A 22,902-nucleotide genomic window follows, 5' to 3' on the forward strand; every position below is an offset into this window, starting at 1 on the left:
AGATGATGAAGTTCCTAACTCAGTGTCCCTAAGTGAGTGACGCTTGGGATGAGAAAAGACTCTGCAGAGGACTGTGGTGACTGTGGTGACATCCTTAGCTCAGCTACCCCATGCCCCGCTTGTCTCTCTTCACCAACAAGCTAACCAGCAACTACTCAGAATCAGGCTTCAGTATCACCTGGATTCTAGTCCTGACCTGTCACTCACTGGCTGGCCCCTCCCCTCTATGGTCTCAGTTTTCCCATTTTACCCACCTTCTAGGCGCTTTGAAGAGTAAGCTTCAACAGCACAGGTGGGAAGGGGCATGATTCCAAAGCCTCCCTCTCCTCTGCTGGGACTGTCCTGCAGGCAGGACCCTCTCAGACATTGAAGTCCAGCCCAGCTATGGACAGGTAAGTAGTTCCCAAGCCCTCATGATCAAGGGTACTCTGGCCACAAGGCAAGTTCAGAGATGGTCTTTGGGAAGTCAGCAGGGGAGGGGGAAAGAGGGACCCCCAGCAGGAGGGCTGTCTAGACCTCGGCTAAGTGTCAGGGTGCTAAGAACACTGAGAGGATGTGCTCAAGGTGAGTGCTGGTCTCCGGTCGCCGGGTGTGTGGATGCAACAGTAGACAGCCATGGCTAGTTCTTGGGTGGGGAGGGAAACCTGTCCCTGGGAACCAGGTAACTTCTGTTTACACCACAGAGATCACCAAGTACAGCGGTGCCTATGAACTGGAGGAGAGCTGGAAGGCATTTCCAGGGAGCCCCGGCTCCCTTGAGAGGCACCTCCCTGGGGCCAGGGAGGCAGCTGGCATCTCACAACCCTGCAATTAGTAGATAAGGTCGAAGTCTTCTGCTGACATAACCACTGGTGGCAGTGGTTATGGCAGGCTGAGCTGCAGCTGGCTCCTGGGCGCTACCTCTGCCTCCAGGCTCCACCCCATGCTTCAGAACGATTGGCTGGAATGGCTGTCTGTCAGCCTCTTAGATGGGCTAGGCACTAGGGTTTTGGGTGACTGACTATACAGAGCAGTAGAGGAAGGCAGAAAAAACATGGGCAATGGTCTCATAAGAAGTGGGCTTGGTCAGCCCATGGGTGTGTCCCCCTTTGGACACAAAAACTAAAGTTTATTAGAAGACACATAGCCTGTGGGAGAGTGGGATGGGCCATACACCTGCCATGCAAATCTCATGTCAGTGAGAATACCTCATAAAGTCTTGGCTAGAGAGCAAGGGCAGACTCTGGGGTCCCCAGCCCTCACTCACAATGCAGAGGGAGGAACCAGACCGGGGATGCAAACCCAGCCTGTTTAGGAATGCCAAGGCCTTGGATGAGGGGCATTGAGGGTCTGGGTGGCTGCTGCATGAAGTCCCTGGGCTGCCTGCTCTCTCCAGAAGATACCCCCCTCTACAGACACACACACACCAAAAAACCCAAACCCAAGTAGCTGTGGTGGGCCATGTTCTGGCTTTTGTTTTCCCCAAGACAGGGTTTCTCTGTGTAGCCTGGCTGTCCTGGAACTCACTCTGTAGACCAGGCTGGCCTCGAACTCAGAAATCCACCTGCTTCTGCTTCCCAAGTGCTGGGATTAAAGGTGTGTGCCACCACCACCCAGCTCTAGCTTCAGTTTTCTATTACCTAGTTCTGCATTCTTTCTCCACCCCTCTATAATATCCCCCCCCCCCCTTTTCAAGATGAGGTCTCACTATGTAGCTCTGGCTATCCTGGAATTCACTGTCAACCAGGCTTGCTCTGAACTCATAGGTCTGGCTGCGCCAGCCTCCCACTAGGATTAAAGGCTTGCAACTTTACACTCAGTTTATCTTACCTTTCTCTATCCCTCTGTCATTCCTTCCTCCCACCATCCCTGGACACTGTGGGGTGGGGTGGGGGTACCAGACAAAACAACCATTCACACTAAGAGAGAACCAGGTAAGCTGAGGCTGTGAAGGGCTGTTGGGGGAGGGTAATTCTGGGTGGGTGGTGGGGATTCATCCTGGCTTGGAAAAGACCAGCTATACAAGAAGTGCCAAAGGCCATAGGCTCCTTATCCTGGATGGGTAGTGTGGGCAGGCTCTTCACTGAGAATGCTGGAATCAGAGTGGGACCACACCTACACTGCTGTCTGGTTGCGGTTGCTGCCTCTGAGCTCCTGGATTCCGGCATAAATGGGACAGTGATAGTGGTGTACCTGTCTCACAGGCTGGTAGGAGAGCCTGTGAAGAGCTGCCTGTGAAACTTTTGCCAGTCACCCTTCCAGCGACCCAAGCCTGTTAAGTGACAAGTGTCCTTGGCATGGGCTGAACCTCACTCACACTGGCTGCCTTCTGGCTTCCCCTTGCACTGTTCAAAAGGGACCCTGCCCTCAAATGTCTCCCTAAGTCGGTACGAGATAAGGCTGCCGGGACTGGTGGGGACTGAGGTACAGAATGCCTCTTACCTCCTGACAGCAGCTGTGGCCACCTGGGAACAGGGACAGTGTGGTCAAAGGTGCTGACGGCTCAGGAGAGGGAAACCCACATTTGGATGGGCAGACTTCCCATGACTAATATTAGCAGCACATTAAAGATTTTCCTTAAGGCACCATGTGAGCCAAAGCTAATGCTTCTGTGCGTCATGACCCCTGGATGACTTTCACTGAAAGTAGCAGTGACCCATGAAAGGCTGTGAGCAGGGCCCAGCCCCCACAACGCACCCCCCCCCCTTAAATTCCCCAAGCCTTACTCTGGCTTCCCTTTCCCAGAACAGATCCCCTGTCCACTGACACTCTCCAAGCAGCCTGGTGGAGAGATAGACACCGTGAAGAGGCCCCTGCTCCTCACTATCTCTCTGGAGGTGCCAGGGAGTCTGGGGGAGCCAGGCTCTGCTCTGTGTCTGGGAATGGCAGCTGTCAGTGAGGGCCTGGCTTCTAGCTCCTGGAGGTCAAAGGGCAGCACTCTCAATCTTTTCTCGGCCCATTTCCTGTTTGAGAGAGGAAGAAGAAAAATCCCTGGCAGGAGAGGGTTCTTTCCTGCTGGGCTGACTCCTGGGGACAGCTTTCCGGTATAGGGTGGGGGTGGGGATGGCCTCTTTTTCCTTTCCTCCTTCACCTGGCAGCCCAGGAGGGATCTGGAGCCTGTAACACCCCACCAACACCATCAGTTAAGCCTGTTGAGGAGAATGACTCCTGTTCTGGGCTCTGGCTCCCTGCTGGGGCCCCTCAGCACCTTAGTCCCCAGGGCTCATGGCACCTCTGGATCCTAGCAGTGTAGCCTGCCTCCAAGAACCTTCCTGACCAGATCACACAAAGATAAAGTCTTTACTGCAGCTCTCCACTCCGGAACAGGGAACCTTCTTATGAACTCAATTGAACTTCTCTTTGTGCTAAGCTGAGCCTCTTGTACATCCCTGAGTACAGGAAGCTACCACCTGCCTGCAATCCTCACCTCTACAGAGCCTGTCAGGAGAGCAAGATCCCTGGATTCCCCTTGACTTTAGAAAAAAAAAATGTGTGTGTGTGTGTGTGGGGGGGGTGTTCAAGACAGGGTTTTCTATATAGCCCTGGCTGTCCTGGAACTCACCCTGCAGAACAGGCTGGCCTTAAACTCAAGAGCTCTGCCTGCCTCTGCCTCCAGAGTACTGGGATTAAAGGCCTGCACCACCAATGCCTGGTTAATTTTAATAAATTTAACTGTCTGCTGTTGTGTCTCCAATGGCCATCCCTGTCAGACTCTTTATAAATCTGCTAATTAAATTTGGAAATTAGATGTCAAAATTAAAAGTGCCATCTGGGTGTGCTGGGGCATGCCTGTCATCCTGGTACTTGGAGATTGAGGGAGGAGGATTAAGTTCCAAGGCCAGTCTGTGGTATGGGTTCAGGCTAGTCAGCGCTACAAAAGACTGTACTTCAAATAAACAACCAAAGAAGAGGGTTTCCTATCTCCTGTGAGTGAATTTCCACCAATCTCCTAATCTTGCTACAATCAGCTCTTCACCCTGCTGGCAAATCCTCCTGCCCATGGTAGACCTCCAGAAAGTGTAACATAGTTTTATATTTACAAAATTGATTATTATTATTATTACTGGTGTGTGCGCACCTGTGGAGGTCATAGGACTTTCTGGAGTTCATTCTCTCTGTCCACCTTTACTCGGGCTCCGTGGTTCAAACCCAGGTTGTCAGGCTTGTGTTGCAAGTGATTTTACCCAGTGAGTCACAGAATACTAACTTCCAGATGGGAAACCTGAGGCTCAGAGAAGGTGATGGATATCCCTGAGGTTGCACAGTCAGTCAAGGGTAGAGCAGAGATTTGAACCCATGGGCTGAAGTCTCTTCATGTCCAGATGAGACGGGTACCACATTTCCTTATTTCCCGACAGATGGACAACAGATCCCTCAGCTGCCCCGGTACTCACTCATTCACTCAACAATCTTGGACTCTAGTTCAGTGTTAGGTGCAGGCAGATGCCGACCCACCTTGCCTCCTCCACAAGGCTTCTGCACTTTTAGGACTCTGCCCCAAGAGCTTGAAGTCCATTTATTACAAAACTCTGAGTTCATGGTATCTTACTATGAATAGCCCCTTCCAGACCACCAAGCCTCCACCACTAGGTCCCATCTCTGCATGAAGTCCTATCCAGGCGGGGACTTAAGATCTGGGTGCTGGGCTGTCGGATGGGCCCAAGGATGGGCCCAAGGAACCCTCGGCACATATACAATATACATATACAACAGGCTCCCCCTTCAGGGAGTGTGGGTAGGTGAAACTCCTGCCTTCCTGGGAGAGAAGGAAGTGGTTCGAAGCAGGGGGATGGAACCCAAGCGGGAACAGACAGCAAGGATGGCTGTCTGGTTTGAGAGGATGCTCAGCTGGACATCTGTGGTTCGGGGCCAGTCCTGTTCCGCCCTGGATGCTCTAGGCCACCTGGATTTGCAGGTCTTCATCCTCATCTAGGTCACTGGCTCCGTCTCCAGCTTCCTCGGTGCCAAATCGGGTACTACGAATCTTCCCAAAAAGGGGTGCGTTTTGTTGCTGCCTGCGGAGCCTGAGGGGTGGTGGGGTGACAGGTCAGAGCAGCAATCATGGTGCATCTATGCTGGCCGTGGCTGTGCCCTTCTGAGCTGCAGCATACCCTGAGGTACCTGTGCTCAGATGGGGAAACGCTAATTGTCACCTCAGTTTACAAAGATACGGAAGCTCAAGAGAGTTAAATGACTTGTCCAAAGTCACTCAGGCAGGAGACAGTGGGGGTTGGGCTCTGAGTTGCAGTGCCAGCTCTGGTGTGGATAGCGGACTGAGAGAAGGACTGAGAAAACTGAGACAGGTCTGGTTCCTCATAGGGAAGGAAGCAAGAAACCAAGGAGTAGGGTGCGGGGCACACTCCGTTCCTAGTGTCCCTCACATTATCATTTCCAAAGCCAAAATGTGCCAGACAGACCTTGGCCATATGAGGAGGAGGGGTTGGAAAAAACACACTGCCCCCAACAAGGCAGTAGCTCCGTGCATCTTACTGGAAGGCATGAATTATTAACGCAGCAGGGAGGGGCGAGAGTGCGGCTCCATTACTGCACCGTGATTTAGTGCCCTGTCCCGGAACATTAAAGCAAGAAAAGTTACAAACTAAAATGAGGCAGCAATCCTGGGTGGCCCTGCCCGCCCTCGACAGAGGTGCTGGCGAGGCTGAGCAGAGCCAGGCTGCCCATTTTGGGAGTTTATGGCTCCCCAGGAATGTGGCTGAGACTTCAGGAAAGCCCCAGGCTCTGTGAGTGGCCTGCTGAGGTGGGGGGTTGGGAAGAGAGACAATTTACAGGGTTGGACCTTGCAGAGCTGGGCATGCAATAATCCCGACTCAGGTCCGTGCCTAGGCCCTGTATAAATTTCAGATGCCACTTAGGCTATGGGGAAACCGAGACCCCATTGATTATGCCACACAACCATGAGGCCTGCCTCCAAAGCCCATCCTAACCACAAGCTCTCAGCACACAGCAGCACTAAGTAGGTGCTCAGTAAACAGATTTCTGATAACCAAGAGATCCCACCAGGCCAGTCTCTATTGGGAGGTCATCAAAGGGCTTTCCCTTGTCCTCCCAGTCCAGAGGGAAAAGATCCTCCCACTTCTTTGCCTCCCAGCAGGCTCTTGACACAGTATCTAGCACACACTTTAGTCCCCTCCCAGGAAAGGGAATGGGTGTGGCCAATTAGTGCAAATAGTAGCTCAGCATTTGTTGGTCCAGGTTCTGTCCAAACAATTCTCATGAAGCCCAGGCTAGCCTCCAATTCCCTTATGTAACTGAGGTCAACCTTGAACTTCTGATCTGCCTCTATCTCTTCAGTTTATGTGGTGCTGGGGGTCAAATCCGGGTCTCGGAATATCTGCTGCAAGTTACTAAGCTAGATCCACAGTCATGCAAGTGATGTCACAGCATCTATTGGTTCAGGTGCTTTTTAAAGAGTCAATAAGTTCTCTTCACTTTCACAGTGACTGATCTCCATTTTACAGATGGCAGAGCTGACCCAGGAGGGTTCAGTGTCCTAAGGTCACTCAGCCTTTCCACCTACCCCAAAAGTCTGGCTGCAGGCCTCAGGTCCCTCCAACCACAGGTTAGAAGGCAGGTATGGGTGTAGCCACACTGGCCCTATGTTCTTGCGGCTTCCCAGCTATGACCCTGGAGGGCTCTACCTGAGTTCTTTGCCACGTCCAGGTGGTCTTGGAAGTGGAAAGTGTATGGAGGAGATAGGATTTAGAGCTGGGACAGTGGGACGGGGACAGGAGAGGTGGCAGTGTACCACGAGGGTGGATCTAAACACCTCTTCGCTTCCTTCAGGGGCTGAAGGTTCCAGCCATAGCTGAGGGACTTGGCCTGTCCACTATGCTATTTCCTACCCTTCAATCTTTCATATTCCTGTTGTCCCTTGGGTTCCCCATCCCCAAGACCCAGGAGGATGGTTCTGTTTCTTGTCAAGGACTCCCAACATCACTGCTGTCCAGAGCCGGGCTTCCTTGGCCGGTGGCCCAGAGCCTGCCTCCTTGGCCACCCTCCATGTACTCACACCACCACTAGCCCGCCCACCCGAAGGAGACAATTCCAGAGCCCACAGCTGGGCTGTCTTCCTGCAGCCACTCCCCTCCAGCTTCCTGGCCCTGGCCCTTCCTGTTTGGAGGGGACAGGATTCTCACCCCAAGCGTTCTTCCTTCTTGGTCTTCCCCTCCAGCTCTCTTGAGGGTTCTGGCCCTGGCCCTGTGTACTTAGGAAGCTCTCCCCACCCCCGTCAGAGCATCCTTGCCTACCTGGACTGTAGGTGTTCCAGCTGCACCTGTAGGTTCTCGCTCTGTTCTGTCTGCTCGTCCAGTGACCGTTGCAGCTTCCGTGCCTGGTTGTGGGCCTCATCCAGCTGGGGTGAGCAGGACAGAGAACATGAGGATCAGCTCAGGCAGAGCTGCCTGTTCTGTTCTGGAATCTTGTGTGATCCAGCCCTGGTGCCTGAGGCTTTGCCCTAGGACCCCTTCCATTCTGATCTCTGTCCTTGCAAGCCACCAGCCTCCAGATCTACCCAGCATGCAGCAATCTACCCAGCACCCACCCAAATGCCCAGCCACATAGCCTTTCACCCATACTCACCTGCTTCTCATCAGATGCCCTTCCTCCCCTGTCCACTGACCCACCCAGTCACCAATCTGTGTTTGTACCCATCATCCACTGGACACCTGTTGCTCTACCTCATTCACCCACTCCACTCTCCATCCATCTGTCCATCTAGTCCTCTGTGCATGAGGGAATCCTCCTGCCTTCTACCTAACCATTTACACCACCCTTCACCTCACCGGCTCATTCACTCAGCTCATCCACTTTCCTTTCTCTCCAGCTGCCCTCACTTCCTGTCTCATGTGCCAGGCCCTCAGCATACAGGAGCACAGGTGAGCATACGGCCCATTCCTCTCAGGCCTGTTGGTACTTGCCTCGTCCTCAGCCTGGGCCAGCTCTTTCTTGAGCTCTTCCACCCGCAGCCGCAGCTTCTTGACCTCTGTCTCGTGCTGCTCTACGCGCCGATTGGCATGTGCCAGCTCAGCCACCTTCTCTTGGAACTGCTTCTTCAGCTTGCCATGCACGTGTTTCAGATCTGCCAGCTCCTGCAGGGGTGGGGAGGCTCAGGCTGCATGGGGCCTCGTGTTTCCTCTGAGGGGATGCCCCACATGCTGGGATGTTCTGAGCGCTAAGGGTTGGTGATCAACTGGGGGGCTGGCAGTGCTACCTAGTGAGGTGAGAAGGCTGGCTGTGTGACTCAGTGGCTCCACCTGCATGTATAACTGTAATGAGCCAGGAGTGTGTCCAATGGGCTGTGGAGCTTCAGGTCAGGATTTGGGGAAGCAATGAGGTTTATATAGTCTTAGTGACAAGCATGTGGTATTAAACTTCTGGCTCTGGGAATGAGGTAGACAGAAGAGTGTAGCACAGAAGAACAGAGGTCAAAAGAGATAGCCAGGAAAAGAGATAGCCACCCTACTCTGGGATGTATCTGTTCCCATTGAGGGGCTCATTGGTCCTGTCCAGCCCACCAACCCCAGCAGAGTTCACTGTCTCGCATTCCTTGCAGCCTTGGGGATTGCAATGGCCTCCCACCCTGTGTCCTACCACAGCCTGCCACCTGGCAGCTTCCCACCTCATCCCTGCTGGCTCACACCGCGACCACAGCTCCTGCTTCGTCTGCCTGGGCCCCCTTGTCACACCTACCCAGACAGAGTCCTCATTTCTTCTGTGACTTCCCTGTTCTCACTCCATCCTTTGGATGGTCATTTTATCACCAGTTAACTTCTGCTTCTCCGGCAAACCTCAGCTCAAAATCGCTGCCTCCCCAAGGGAAGCCTTTTCAGGACCAAGCCTGACCATGTGATGGAGAGCAGCACTCCGTTCCTTTAAGCCATCATTCATGGAACAGGTAGACACACCTGTCTGCTCATTGCTGCCAGCATCACACAGTAGGTGTTCAGCATATGGAGCTACCATAATTATCAACTGCTTTATCTTATAGGAGTTTAATAAATGCAGTTACAGGTTGAGTATCTTTTATCTGAAGTGCCTAGGCTCAAGCATTTTGATTAATAATAATAATAATAATAATAATAATAATAATAATAATAATAATAATAAAGCCTCATGTAGCCCAGGCTGGCATTGAATTCTCTCTGTAGCCAAGGATGACTCTGAACTTCTGATCCTCCTGCGTCTACCTTCCTAGCGCTGGGACTCTAGGTGTGAGACATCACACTACGTTATGTGGTGCTGGGGGTGGGATCCAGGGCTTTGTGCACGATTGGCAGGTACCCTACCAAACTTTATCTTCAGCCTTGATTCTGCAGTTTTTGGACTTTTGGGGGGCATTCACACATACCTCATGAGGTCTCTCGGGGACAGGCCCAGGGTCTAAACATAGCATCCACTAGTTTAATACATATGTCACCAAGGCTTGAGGGTAATTTTCCTCAGCAATTTTTTCTGCCCTCACATTTTGATTGGTACCTTCCACACATAGGTGTGAAATTTTGTGCTCTTTTTAAGGCATCATGTTGATGCTCCAAGTTGGGGGTTTGGGAGCCTTTTGGATGTCTGGTTTGGGGACCAGGGAGGCTTAGCCTATACTGTGGCTATCCACAGGCAGGTCACACAATAGTTTGCTGACTAGCTGGATGGCCTGTCCCACCTTGTTCTTCTCGAAAAGAGCGGCCTGGCTGGCCCTCAGGTCACTGTCCAGGGCACTGGCATTCTGCCGCCGTCTGCGGGCCAGAGCTTCCTCCAGGTCTCCAACCTGTGCACGAAGCTTCTTGTTCTCCCGTTCCAGGCCCAGCTTCTCCGTCTCCAGCCGCTCTCTGCGGCCCCACTCAGCTGCATTCTCTGCCTGGAGCCTTTCCATCTGCAACAGTGGAGGGAGGCAGTGAGATTCCAGGGGGACAGGAGCTAGATGAACCCCCCCCCCTTCTGAAGCCAAAAATGGCACCAGGAAGCAGATCCAGCTGCAGCAGCTATAATTATGCTGGGCTTTTATTTATTTATTTATTTTTTTCACGGTGTGCAGGATGTGGGGGTGCTTCTGGGTTTTGTGTGGGAAAGGGGGTGCCTCCTGCAGGCTAGACCCCCGGGGTGTGGACGGCCCCTCACAGCACAGCTAGAACTTCTGTCCTTTTCCTACGGACTGCTCAATTGAACCCCTGAGCATTGCCCCTCCATCCTGCCCGCCACTGACCTCACCCCTCAGCTCAGCCATCTTGCGATCCATGCTAGAGCGTGCACCCAGCTCGTCTTCCAGGTCTTCCGACATGCGGCCCAACTCATCCTGGTGAGTCTCCTTTAGGATGCTGAGCTGCAAGAACATCACCCAGCCTGGTCATGGTATATCCCAGAGGCAGCACTAGAGGTGAGAACCAGCCAAGGTAATGAAGCACTCAGAGCAGGCTGATCACTCGGAGAGTTCTTGGTGCCTTGAGATAGCGCCCAACTCCTATGCTCTCACAAAGTCCTGCAGCATCTTGCTCCCGTGTGCTCCCATGTGCTCCTCCCATCCACTTGGCCTCTTCCCACTGCTCACAGAACTGCACACCCAGAGGGCAGAGAGCTTGTCTGCCTTCCCCATGGCTCTCAACACCAGTGTGTATGTACGGATATCAGAACTGCTGTGGGCACTTCTCCCAAGCTGCTGGTCCACACAAGCACACAGTGAGCCTCGAAGACAATACTGTGGAAGGAAGCCATGCACGAGAGCATTTTCTGCTCAGCTGCACATCGGCACTCCGTCAGTGTCATTCCAGGAACCACAGTTGGCAGTCTGAATAGTGTGGGGCCAGGTTCCCGGACCCCAAAAGAAGAAGGGAGATTCAAGCAGGTCGGCAGGGGTTTTGGGACTCTCTTATGAGCTTGAAGTGATTCCCAGGAAAGATCCAGACTGGGCAATTTTCCAATGCAAGTCTCTGGTCTTTGACCTCTGTGAACCCAGAGGATCCTGCAAGGCTTTTCCAGGATGGCTGCGCCCCCTGGCGGCCATACCCAATCTGTACAAGAGGCAGAAGAGGACCTCACGGCTGAGATGAGACCCTGAGGTTATAGCTGCTTTGACTGCCAAGAGGTTTCAGTTTTACTTGACACACACTAAATGTCACATCTGACACTTCTTTTGTCACAAATCCTCTGAAATTTAGCCCCTTGATCCTCCCTCAGACAGGATTCTTCAGCCACACTACCTTCAGGTGTCTGCCTACTCCAGGACTGCTGCTGTGAGCACCCAAATCCCCTATATGCTCAAGAATGGCTTCATCTAGCCCCTGTAGGTCTTGATTCAAACATCATATAGGGAGTGGAGGAGAGATGTTGAGGCAGGGTATCCAAATTGGCCTTGAACTCAAGGCCATCCTCCTGTCTCAGCCTCCCAAGGGCTGGGATTACAGGTGTGACCCGCCAGACCCTGCTCATATGTCATCTTATAGAGGCCCTCCTTGGCCTCCATCCCTATCTCCTTCATGCTGTTTTGATGCCTTCACAGCTCACAGATCTTATCCCCAAGCGTGCAGCCACCACCCCCCAACCAGGAAGCCCCACCCCCACCCCCACCCCCAGGCTTACTTGCTTGAGCATCTCCTGCTTGGTCTTGCTCAACTCCTCGTATTTGATCTTCCATTGGCTAAGCTCCCCCTCCAGCTTCTCAATGTTCTTGCTCAGAGCCAGCTTATCCCTGGGGAGTGGGGACAGGCAAGAACACAGACTTTATTAGACTTCTTTTGTTTTGACTTCATTATTTCAGGGATCGTTATTAGCTTGACTTTGTTGTTGTTATTTAAACAATAGACTGTGCTCCCCCATGTTCTGTGGCCAGAAATCCGAGATGATGTGTGGGCAGGGGGAAGTGGTCAGGAAGAATCTATGTCATCCTCTCGCCAGCTTCTGCTGGCTACCTGGTCCCTTTGGCTTTCCTTAGCCAAAGATGCAATGACAGAAGCATCAATCCAACTGTCAGAAGTACATTTTCTCCCTTCTTCCCTTTCCTCCCCCGTCACATGGAACCAGGACTTTATTCATGATAGGCAAGCACTTGACCACTGAACTAGTCCCCTCTTCCCAAGTCCTCAGGTGATTTTTTTTTAAAGTAAAATCACATGTGTGAAACAAGTATATAATCTATACATTTATTTCCTAGACACCAGAGCTGTAGAATATTCATGAATGTCATCAAGTCAGACCCTCTAGTTGCCCTCCCCAAACATCCCTGACGACCTCCATGTTCTGAATCCATCTGTCCACTAAGTCTCAGTCCAGTCATGCACTCTTCTGTTAAACAGCCTCTCTTGGCTCCTTCTCCCGGCAAATGGCTCCCCTTCCTCTTCACTGACCCCAGCCTCTGAACTCGACAGAACTGGGACCCCACCCCATAACCTTCTCCTTGCCCATCCACACCTCTAATTCTCAGATTCCTAGCTTTCAAGGCCACTTGTTCATGACCTCTGCCTTTTCACCTCTCGCCCACACTTCTCCGGAACCCCCAGACCCACCTGCTCACAAATTGTTACTTTGCTGTGCCAAACACAACTCCTCCAACCCTAAACTTCCTAACTCCCTCTCTGTCCCCGCTTTCCCTGAGCCTGCTACCCTCTCTACCACCAGAAGGAAGCTTGAGGTCACCGTAGGCTTCACAGTGAGCTCAAGGTCAGCATGGGTTCATGTATTGAGGCCTTACTTTAAAAACAAAAGGATGGGGAACTGAGAGATGGCCCAGAGATGAAAGTACTTGCTGCTCTTACGGTAGACCTAGGGTTGATTTCCAGCATCCAAAACAGCAGTTTACAAACATCCATAATTCCAGTTCTAGGGGCTCTAAATACCCTCTTTCCAATACCCATGGGTGCCAGACACTCACATGGTACACACACACACACACACACACACACACACAGAGAGACAGAAAAATGGACAGATATAAACACATACATACACAGATGAAAGGACAGACACACACACACACACCACTCACACACATAAAATTTAAAAAATCTTTATTAAAAATAAAAAAGACTGTAGTGGGTTCACTGTTCTAAAATCTTAGATTGTGGGGTTTGGATTTAGCTCAATGGTAGACAGAGTGCCTCCCTAGCAAGCACGATGCTCTGGGTTCAGTCCTGTAGTGGGGGCTGCAGGGGGGAGGGGAGAAAAATGATCAAAAAGACCAAAACAAAAATCCACCCTGAGGTAAGTAAAACCAGAGATTGTGCCTCAACAGCCTTCATGAGTTATCACTTAGGATTCTGGGGGTGCCTGGCTCCAGCTCCACCCCCCCCCACTCCCCCGCCAGAACTTACTCTCGCTCTTTGAGGAGCACCTTCTGGGATTCATCTAGCCGTAGCCGCAGGGCAGTCAGCTTGGAGGCATCCTCCTCTGTACTGGCTGTGTCCTCCCAGGGCAGGCGGTTGCGATCCTGGCGTCCGGAGCTGGTCCGAGGGCCCCCAGCTGCCACACTGCAGGCATCCCAGCAGCCCTCTGGCTCCTCTGGTCTGCTCTTCAGCAGGCTCTCTACCAGGTCCAGCTCCTGTAGGGGCCAAGGTAAGGGACTTGGCTGGTCCAGGGCCTCACTCTGGCAACCATCATGGCTATCTGAGGCCCTGCTCTGGAACGAGAGCTTACTAAGTGACCTGAAGCAGGTGATACAGTGCCTCCTGGCCCTGGTTTTGTCTTTTGCAGTTTGCCTCATTCTCCTCTAGGCCTCCCCCTTCACATCCTGAAAGAACATTGCCAGCTACCAGGGTTTCCTGTATCCTGGAATGTTCCGCGGGAGGGCCCGCATCACCCCAAGTATGCAAACACTGGGTGCACTAGTGGAACTAGTGAAGCAAGAATTCCCACCAAGGCTTAGGATTCCAATTCAGGGGCAACCCTGGGCACAGGGAGACTGGTGGCTCTGAGGACTTGTGGAGGACTGACCTCCCATCCTCCTGACCTCAGATGGTCCCAGGAGGCACTCTGGCTGCCACCTGGGACAGATGGAAATACCAGAAAGGAGGGTCACACCTCAGACTGCAGACCTGGGACTCTAAATTGTCCCTGGGAACTCTGGGACTGTAATGACCATCAAACAAGAGGGCAAAGAGAGTGCAAGGCCCTGGTAGTTAGGCTAGAAAAATGTCTCTAAATACCAGGCCACAGGGAGAGGGCTAGGCCAGAGAGGAGGGGAGCAGCTAAGAGTCCCATTGCTGGGATCTGGTCTTCTGGGAACCAAAGCTGAGACCTTGCCTTCATGGCCTGCCCTTGTACCCATCATCCTGACCAACTATAGTGTTAGCATTCACCACCAGGGTACAAACCCAGCAGCTGGAGGAACCAACACAGAGCTTAGTTCTGAACCTCCCTGTGTCTCAGGGTCTGCTGAAGAAGATAATGTGTCTATAGGCCCTGAGTGATATGGGGACAGCTACCAGCACTGCCCAGGCTGAGCAGGCTCCCAGCCTCTGGGCTTCTGCAGTGACCGTGGATTATGGATTCTGGCACTTCCCACGGCTAATTTGTATGCTTCCTCTCAGTCCCAGCTTAACGAAATGGTTTTTCTGGGAAAGTCTTTCTGCCACCCTCCCAAAAGCCTGGCTCAGGGACCACATCCCTTCAGGATTAAAGAATGAGGAGTCAGCTGTATCACGAATAAGCCAAGTCCATGGATCTCTCCTGTGCTTGGCATGGAAGATTCTTTGATTTTGGTAACTTCTAAGGTGGTGTGTGGGTGTGTGTGTGTGTGTGTGTGTGTGTGTGTGTGTGCGCGCGCACAGGAGCAGCGGCGGCGGCTAGAACTTGGGTTATCTCCAAAGCAAGGTGATCTTTACCTGCCCCAGCTCCTACCACCAGGACCAGCATCTCACTGGAAACCAGATCCTTACTAGCTCTTTTCACTGCTCCCTCCCATCTGGGCCCCTGTGCAACGCTGGCCCAAATGCCAGCCTTCTTCCAAGCCATGTAGCAAGGCGCACCTGGCTGCCGGGCGGCCTCTCCGCCCCGACGTCGCGCACCGGCTCGTGCTCGCGTTCGGGCTCCGGGCCGTCGTGTGTCTTGTCCGCCGCACCGCAAGCTCCCCGCAGTCGGGCCAGCTCGCGGCCGCGCGCCTCGCACTCGCCCTGCGCCTCCTGGCGCTCGCGGCGCGCGCCCGCCAACTCCTTGGTGAGCGTATCCAGGCGCTGGCGCAGCTGGCGCACCTCTTCCCGCGCACGGTTGCGCTCGGCGCGCACCTTGCTCCACTTCTCGCGCCAGTTCGCCGTGCAGTCCGACCACCAGCGCATCGTTTTCTCCATCTGCAAGGCTCTCGCGCGCGCCTCCTCCAGCTCCCGCAGCCGCAGCTCCTCGCGGCTCTCCCAGTCGCCGTCGGCCAGCAGAGCGGGCGCAGTCAAGGGTAGTGTGGGTGGTGGTCCCGGGGACGGCGTGCCGCTAGGCGGCGTGGGTGGCAGCGAGTCGGCCGGGCCCATGCGCTCCGGGGACGGGCTGCCCAGGATGGTAAGCAGGCTGCTCTTGGACAGCTGCGGGGATTCAGCCAGCCGCGGGCTCGGGCCGTGGCTCATGGTGAGGCTGGGCTAGCCCTGGGTGTGAACTTGCGGCTAGGCTCAAGGACGACGCGTGGGACAGAGACCTACATGATACCACTGCGTGTGATGGACTGCTCTCTAGGATACTCTGGGATGCCTCTTCGGACCTGCGGAAGAACAGGACCATTACTGGGCTATGCCCACTACCGACAGTGACCCGAATCAGCCCTGTGCGTGCTCAGGGGATGAAGGGGGCAGTACTGGCGGAAGCAGGAGGTGTGTTCCAGGGTGATTCCAAGGAGTCTAGTTAAGGCCCCTCAAACCTTCAAGGCTGCCAATGGGCCTTTTTGGGATTCTGCCTCTCCACCTGTAGATTGGGGGCAGGGTAAGGAAGCCCAGCAGTTCTTCATCATCGTGTGCTTCAAATTCACCTGGACCCTCGCTTAGTTAACAATTAACAATTCTATGGGCCAGGCACGCAGCAGAGACTCTACATTTCAGAAGTCCATGTTTGGGGCATGTGAGTATTCAGGTAACATCAGTGGGACTCCAAGTCTCTCAGCCTCCCCATCCCTTCCGTGCAAAGCTACCACCAAGCCCTCTACCACTGAGCTATGCCACCAAGCCCATGCCACCCTCATTACTTACAGTACCATACATATCTCAACCCCAAAGATGCTTGTGTAGACAGTCACCAGGCAGCCACATAGACCCAGGCTCTCGTTCCTAACAGGCAGTATGTCTGTCTCTCTGACTCAGTGTCTCGGCCCGTGTGATGACTTGGTAGCCTTGGCGCCCACAAGCATCTAGACATTTCTGCACACACAGACACATCTGGGAACATACAAGCAATCTCATCCACACAAAACAGGGATAAATGACACATACAGTCAGAGATGGACCTATGGGCACATAGCTGTACAAGTAGATAGACATACACTTGAATACATGCACCAGCACACTGATGGGCCCCTAAACATACACTCCTAAGAGGACTCTGAACACACACACTCCTCCTTCCCCATTTTCCTGGCCCAGTTCCATCAGAACAGCCCTAAGAGAAACAGCACTAGCATCTGCAGGGGAGAGGAGTGGGGGTTGGCAGGAAGCCCAAGTACCAGTCCTGAAGGTAGGCCTTTCCACAGCCCTACAGTAGACGTGTGGCAGAGGGGGTTGCTGCCATATCCACCAGCTTGGAGCTGCCAGGCTTGGCAGCGGGCTCTGCTTGGCTTAGAGAGGACTCCAACTGGCTCCTTCTAGAAAGTCTAAGCCCATGAAACAGGAGCAGGGCAGACATTATCCAGGCCCCTAATGGCTTCCAGGTTGGGGCCTCCAAAGTCAGCCCTGGCCAATCTGGGTTGCAGGGTAGGGGGAAAGAAAGGAACAGTAGGCCAGGAAGGCTGTGAATACCTTCTGCCTTTCTCCTCAGGCCCAGGACAGGTATGCACATGCATGGGGGAAGAGGTGAGGCGCATCCACCCCTCCCCCCAACTGCCTAGCAACGCCTCCCCATTCCCACCCTACTCACATAACAGCCTTGGAAACACTCAAGTAGCTTTGCTAACCCAAGTACACACAGGCCTGACTTATGCTATAATATGCTTCATGCTATAGATAGGCAGGGCCCAGCTGCTCCTTCCTCCCCAGGTTCAGTGCCTTGTTTTGTGACATTATAGGGGGTGGGCTCCCGATTTACTGCAATGCTGCCAAAACACTCCAAGGAGCAGCCCCCACAGACCCAGAGAGTTCCTTTCTGTCTTCATCCTTCCCAAAGTCAGGCAGCCCATCCTTCTAATTCAGGTGCCACTACTAGGAGATGTCTGAGATGCCCTGTCCCATTGCACAACCAGCCATACCTGGCCAGTGGCCTCTCATAGCACAGCCTTCCACTCAACAGGGATATGTGTGCCACTTACAGCTTGTAAGACGGCAGCTGGTGGGATGCAGGATGCAGAGCTGTACCCTTGCATCTGAGCTGAGCATCAGAGCTGCAGGTCTCAGAGCTCCTGAACCCTAGCCATGACTATGTCACTCCCTGTTCCCAGAAACAAGGATGCTTTGCCTGGACACTCATTTCAGGCCACAGATTCAGTGCTGCCCATAGGACGTGACCAACGCCATCTTTTGTTCACAGACTCATTGGGAACGTCTCCCTTTCCTTCTACATCTGTAAACTCCTACACATCCTGCAAGACAAACCTTCAACATCCCCTCGCTTGAGAAGACTCTCCTAACCTCTGGATACTTCGAGCTAGTTTCCCTAAACACCAGGACCTCCTTCTTCCAGAGCAGTGGTTCTCAACCTGTGGGCCACGACCCCTTTGGGGGATCACAAATCAAATATCCTGTATATCAGATATTTACATAATGATTCATAACAGTAGCAAAATTAGCTACGAAGTAACAAAAATAATTTTATGGCTGGGGGGTCACCACAGCAAGAGAAGTGTATTAAAGGGTCCCAGCATTAGGGAGGTTATGAACCTCCGCTTTAGGGAATGAGCGTTTTCTGAAGCTCTCAAAGGCTACTTGGTCTTGCTAGCTACTTGAACGGGGCTAAACAGGAATAGATGCTGTGTGAATGTTCCCTGAGCTATGGAAGACAGAGAAAGCTCCTCTTAGGGGGTCCTCCTGTGACCAGACAGAGTTTGGGAGGGTTGTGTCATCCTAAAAATCGGAAGTCAGTTTCCAGCCAGGTGCTGATACAGGTAGGTAGGTGTCTAAGCCCATCTGTGGCCAAGGTCAGAGTCAGGTGTCTGAGCTCTTGCCTGAGGAACTCTCTGATTGGGGTGAGGGAGGAGATAATCAACTTATAATTCTGCCCTCCATGTTTGGTTGGTTTTCTCAGTACCCACGGAGAGGAATGAGCCATACTAAGCCCTGGATGGGGACCAGCTGAGGGAATGGGGGACCCAGGACCTCCACAGCTCAGAATCCTCCCATATCCTCTTAGAATCTTTCAGGTGGACTCCAGGGTAAGCCCAGGGCCACAGGCCTAGCTGTGGGTAGGGATTAGAGCCCAGCAGGAAACCACGAAGGGGACTGCCTGATTGGATAAATGCAGGGCCCAAGACTGGTCAGCCCGCAGACTGTGGGCTGTCTGTCCCTCTGACCATGGATACTAAGAGAGCCCAGCTTACAGCTGCTGGACCTCCAGGAAAGAAACGGAGGGGAGGAGACCAGGGTTTCTATGCTAGAACAGAGCTCATGGCTGGGTCATGACTACCTGAAGGGCACCATGTCCCTGGGGGCGCCTACTAGGTAGATCTTCAGATACTAGGCCCTCCAAACAAACGTCGCTTGGATAAGGGAAAGTTGGAAGCCTTCGTGGGCACCAACTCCAGCTCTAGGACTCTCATCAACTCTTGGCATCGCACATTCGTATAGAACAGACATTAACCCTAGCTTTGCACATACCGTGTGGTGTGTGCAGATTCCCTGACCTTTCTGGGCATTAATTTCCCTATGTATCGAATTGAGAGGCACCAACAAGATTCTTAATACCTCCAGCAGGTGGGCAGACTGTGCCAATAAGAACCCATCATACTCCTACAAAAGCTCAGAAATATGGGCGGACTAAGGGACATTCACTTACACAAACTGAAGTCCTGGGATGGGGAAGAGCGCTACCCCTCGGCACTACCAGGGCAGTGGGCTGCTGAGTCCCCTTCCTTCTCTTAGCATCAAGCCCTTGCCCCACTTGCCTGCATTCCTTCCCGAAATTAAGTTTTCAGCTTTCCAGGGCCCTGTGCAGCCTTAGTCCCTTACTTGGTAGCCCCTTCGCGGGCCACCAGGCCCGCTCCCCCTAGCGGCTGGAGGGGGTGCGGGGGTCCGGTCCTGCAAGGCGCGGTCCCGCCCACCCCACCGCTTGGTTTCCATTGGCAGCGCAAACGGGTCTGGGCGTAAAACCGTGCTCCGATTGGCTAGTGCCACCCGTCCGTCCGGCACTCGCCATGGTGACCACGTTGGGTCCCCCGGGAGAGTTCCACATTCCGCCCCCGCCTGCCACCCCCCCCGGCCCTGCGGGCATTCCACGGGCGCCCCCTCCCCCACTGTCTCGCCACGGGACCAGGCTTTCACCGGGATGGAGACGGGCCGGGGAACTCCAAGAGGGGACTAAAAAGTTGGGCTCAAGTTTGGGGTGCGGCGGGCGCCGCCCCGGCTCCTGTCCGTCGCTGCAAAGTTCTTGCCTTGCGTGAGAGGCTCCGTGACTGCAGCGAGTCCCCGGCCGCGATGACCTCCCGCTCCGCCGTCCCCACTCACCTCGGGCAGGGGCCAGGATTCCGGATGTCCAAGCTGCTGCTCTGGGTGGAGCGGGCGCGGGGCTGGCTGCGGCCGCCGTCGGGAGGCCGGGGGAGGGCCGCCGAGTCTCCTCCTCCTGCTGGGGGAGGGGAGGGGGAGCGGGCGGGGGCCCCGCGTGGGGAGCGGTCTGCTGCGGGCTGGGGCCAAGCTGCTGGACCCCCGCTGGCCCACCCGAGCATGGGGTCGCCCAGGCAGGATCCGAGACCTCGGCTTTCCCGCCAACCACGGGTCTAGGTGCCCCGCAACTGGAGTGGGCACCACGACCCACGTGGAACTCCACCAAGTCCTCACTTTGGTTAACTGCATTACTCCCAGTGCCAGCGTTGACACCAACTGGACCTGGGTCAGAGTTTATGTCCTCACTGGGCCTCAGTTTCCCTTATTTGTACAAAGCGACTTCAGGCCTATAAAGGAGTGTGATGGGGACCTACTCCCACCGTGGAGTTTTTCCCTCTGGTGTGAGGGTGCTTGGCAGAACCCTCTGACCTTCTTGTGCACACCCCTTGAAGCACTATCTCTTAACTTGGGATAGGGTGTCTGTAGTCTTGTCTGGGAAAAAGAAGGTCAGGAGGCTATCTTCCCATCACATCCCACTGCGAGGTCGGTCTGTCTGGCAGATAGGACCAAAAGTCACAAAAAAACGTGTAGTCGGCTAGGCTGGGTTGGGTTATTATCCAGAAAAGATAAAGATTATGAAGATAAATGAATCACAGACCTCTTGGTTAAGAGTGTTTTAATTTTAATTATAGTCACGAGCATAGTGATTTGTGAAGAGTGAATCACATACTGAGTGTTGGAGACTTTTTTTTTTTCTCATGAAGTTGAGCAGTAGCATTCTTCCTACTGATTTGCTATAAGAGATTGCTTTTGTTTTGTTTTACAAAGAGTACCAGGGTTAGCTGGTGCACATCTTTAATCCCAACACTTTGGACCTCTAATCCCAGCATTTGGGAGGCAGAGGCAGAGGCAGAGGCAGAGGCAGAGGCAGAGGCAGAGGCAGAGGAGGCAGAGGCAGAGGAGGCAGAGGCAGAGGAGGCAGAGGCAGAGGAGGCAGAGGCAGAGGAGGCAGAGGCAGAGGAGGCAGAGGCAGAGGAGGCAGAGGCAGAGGAGGCAGAGGCAGAGGAGGCAGAGGCAGAGGAGGCAGAGGCAGAGGCAGAGGAGGCAGAGGCAGAGGAGGCAGAGGCAGAGGCAGAGGCAGAGGCAGAGGCGGCAGAGGCAGAGGCAGAGGCAGAGGCAGAGGCAGAGGCAGAGGCAGAGGCAGAGGCAGAGGCAGAGGCAGAGGCAGAGGCAGAGGCAGAGGCAGAGGCAGAGGCAGAGGCAGAGGCAGAGGCAGAGGCAGAGGCAGAGGCAGAGGCAGAGGCAGACAGATCTCTGTGAGTGTGAGGCCAGTCTGGTTTACCTACATAGTGAATTCTAGGAAAGCCAGGGCTATAGTAGAAAAACCCTGACTTACAAAAATAAATAAAACAAACAAGCAACCTAACAAACTAGGGCTTCCTCAAAAACAAGGATCACTTTGACACTCCCCCCGCCCCCCCTTTACGAGGATCATGTGTGTATCTGGTGGCCTCCGAGGTCAGAAGAGGGTCTCAGATCCCTTGAAACTGGAGTTATTGATAGTTGTGAGCCACCATGTAGGTGCTGGGAAACAAACTGGGGGCCTCGGAAATAGCACCAAGGGCTCTTAACCACTGAGCCACCTTTTCAGCAGTACCCCCACCCTGCCCACCTGCACCGAGTCTTCTGAGAACTCAGTACATCTGTGTACTTCCCCCACAGACATCCTTCTCTGTGGTCTTCTGCTGCCTTCTCTGCCTCGCCGCCACCAACTCCGTGAAATCCCACAGATTTTGCAAGTTTTATAGTTTCACTTGCCAGTTTATGTGCTGGGCAGGCAGTCCGTGGCGGGTGCTTGACAGCCACTATAATCTACAGAAGACCTGTCTGGGTGGGAATGCTTGCTTGCACTTTGCTATAATCTACAGGTTACTAGCCTGCAGACGCCCCAGTGGCTGTCCTCTGCTTCACGTACAGGTGGGATTTGTGAGATTCACACATTGAGAACTCATGACAAGAAAGAAAAAAAAAAAAAAAGGCTTCCTTTTTTGAGCTGGGGAAATGAAAGTTTAGATTGGCTTTTGGCTTGAATGGGATCTTATAGCAGTGAGATGTCCCAGGGACAAGGGATGTCTCAGCAGTGACAGCCCTGAACCAAGATCCCAGAGCTCTTTCCCTAAGTGTTTGGAGCTGATAAAGGGTGGGAAGATGATGCAGGTCAGGGTGATGGTGTACTTAGCTTCTGGCTAGACTTCATTGCAACTGAGCCCTTTCTGTTTGGCAAGGAAGTGGTGAGCGTGTGTGTGTGTGTGTTGTGTGTTTGTGTGTGTGCACGTGCACACACGCGCACATATGTTTCACATAGGGTGGATGAGGGGAGCCACTCACTCTCGGAACTTAATACATGCTCGCCATAGGCTAGATGGCTCCCTTAAGTTACCTAGGTGTGCAGCTACTCTGTGTACTGGGCGTCATTACCACCATGTCACGATGAGCCCAGGGAATATCAGAAACCCACTGGTTGGCTTAAATTCACTCTGGGAAATGGCAGAGCCTGTATCTCTCAAGTTTGATCACTGTCCCTTCTCCAGGCACCTCTAGTGAAATGCTAATCTGGTTTTAGCCTCTCTCAACTGTGGACAGGGCAAGGGGTTTTGTCTTCAGACTCAAGACACTGGAGACTGAGTGGGCCTGTGTATGTTGCTTCTATATCTCCACTGTTACCACAACCATCAGCACATTGGCATTCCATATCATTTATTTATTTATTTATTTGTCATTTATTTATTTATTGTGCATTGGCGTTTTGCCTGCATGTGTTATATCTGTGTAAGGGTGTCACATCTTGGAGTTATAGACAAGTGTGAGCTGCCATGTGTTTTCCCAGGTTCTCTGAATCACTGAGCCATCTCTTTAGACCACATTGGCATTTTTTGCTTTCTAGAATGTAAGTACATTTCAAAGCAATGTTTCCTCTTACTAGAGTAAATAGGAGATCTGTGAGTGAGGTGCTGTAAATAGAAAAAAAAATTATAAAATGAATAGCATTCAA

General features: G+C 53.2%; 1 protein-coding gene across 5 annotated transcripts; it reads right to left on the minus strand.

Moving 5' to 3' along the window:
• Positions 1 to 4,478: 4,478 nt before the first annotated feature.
• On the minus strand, positions 4,479 to 19,881 carry Ccdc102a (coiled-coil domain containing 102A). Of its 5 annotated transcripts, none has more exons than XM_034523021.2 (9): positions 19,755 to 19,881; positions 14,946 to 15,658; positions 13,293 to 13,519; positions 11,566 to 11,674; positions 10,196 to 10,312; positions 9,656 to 9,865; positions 7,917 to 8,087; positions 7,248 to 7,351; positions 4,479 to 5,003 (listed from the first exon to the last, which is right to left on the minus strand). In XM_034523021.2, exons 2-9 carry the CDS (start codon positions 15,525 to 15,527, stop codon positions 4,874 to 4,876), a joined length of 1,650 nt encoding a protein of 549 aa, XP_034378912.1. In that variant the 5' UTR covers positions 15,528 to 15,658; positions 19,755 to 19,881; the 3' UTR covers positions 4,479 to 4,873. The 5 variants fall into 5 exon arrangements, with proteins under 5 accessions (XP_034378912.1, XP_076771791.1, XP_076771792.1 ...); XM_076915676.1 differs by having other exon boundaries at positions 19,682 to 19,829; XM_076915677.1 differs by lacking the exon at positions 19,755 to 19,881 and adding an exon at positions 19,196 to 19,328.
• Between the last annotated feature and the right edge of the window lie 3,021 nt (positions 19,882 to 22,902).

This window comes from Arvicanthis niloticus, chromosome 18 (genome assembly GCF_011762505.2).
Source record: "Arvicanthis niloticus isolate mArvNil1 chromosome 18, mArvNil1.pat.X, whole genome shotgun sequence".
Taxonomy (NCBI): Eukaryota; Metazoa; Chordata; class Mammalia; order Rodentia; family Muridae; genus Arvicanthis; species Arvicanthis niloticus.

Excerpts from the sequence above, each read along its gene's own strand:
- Ccdc102a (XM_034523021.2), bottom strand. The coding sequence starts at position 15,527 with ATGAGCCACGGCCCGAGCCCGCGGCTGGCTGAATCCCCGCAGCTGTCC. Across the intron at positions 13,520-14,945 it reads AGAGGCCGCCCGGCAGCCAG|GAGCTGGACCTGGTAGAGAG; the intron begins GTGCGCCTTGCT and ends TGGCCCCTACAG. Across the intron at positions 9,866-10,195 it reads TGGCTGAGCTGAGGGGTGAG|ATGGAAAGGCTCCAGGCAGA; the intron begins GTCAGTGGCGGG and ends CCACTGTTGCAG.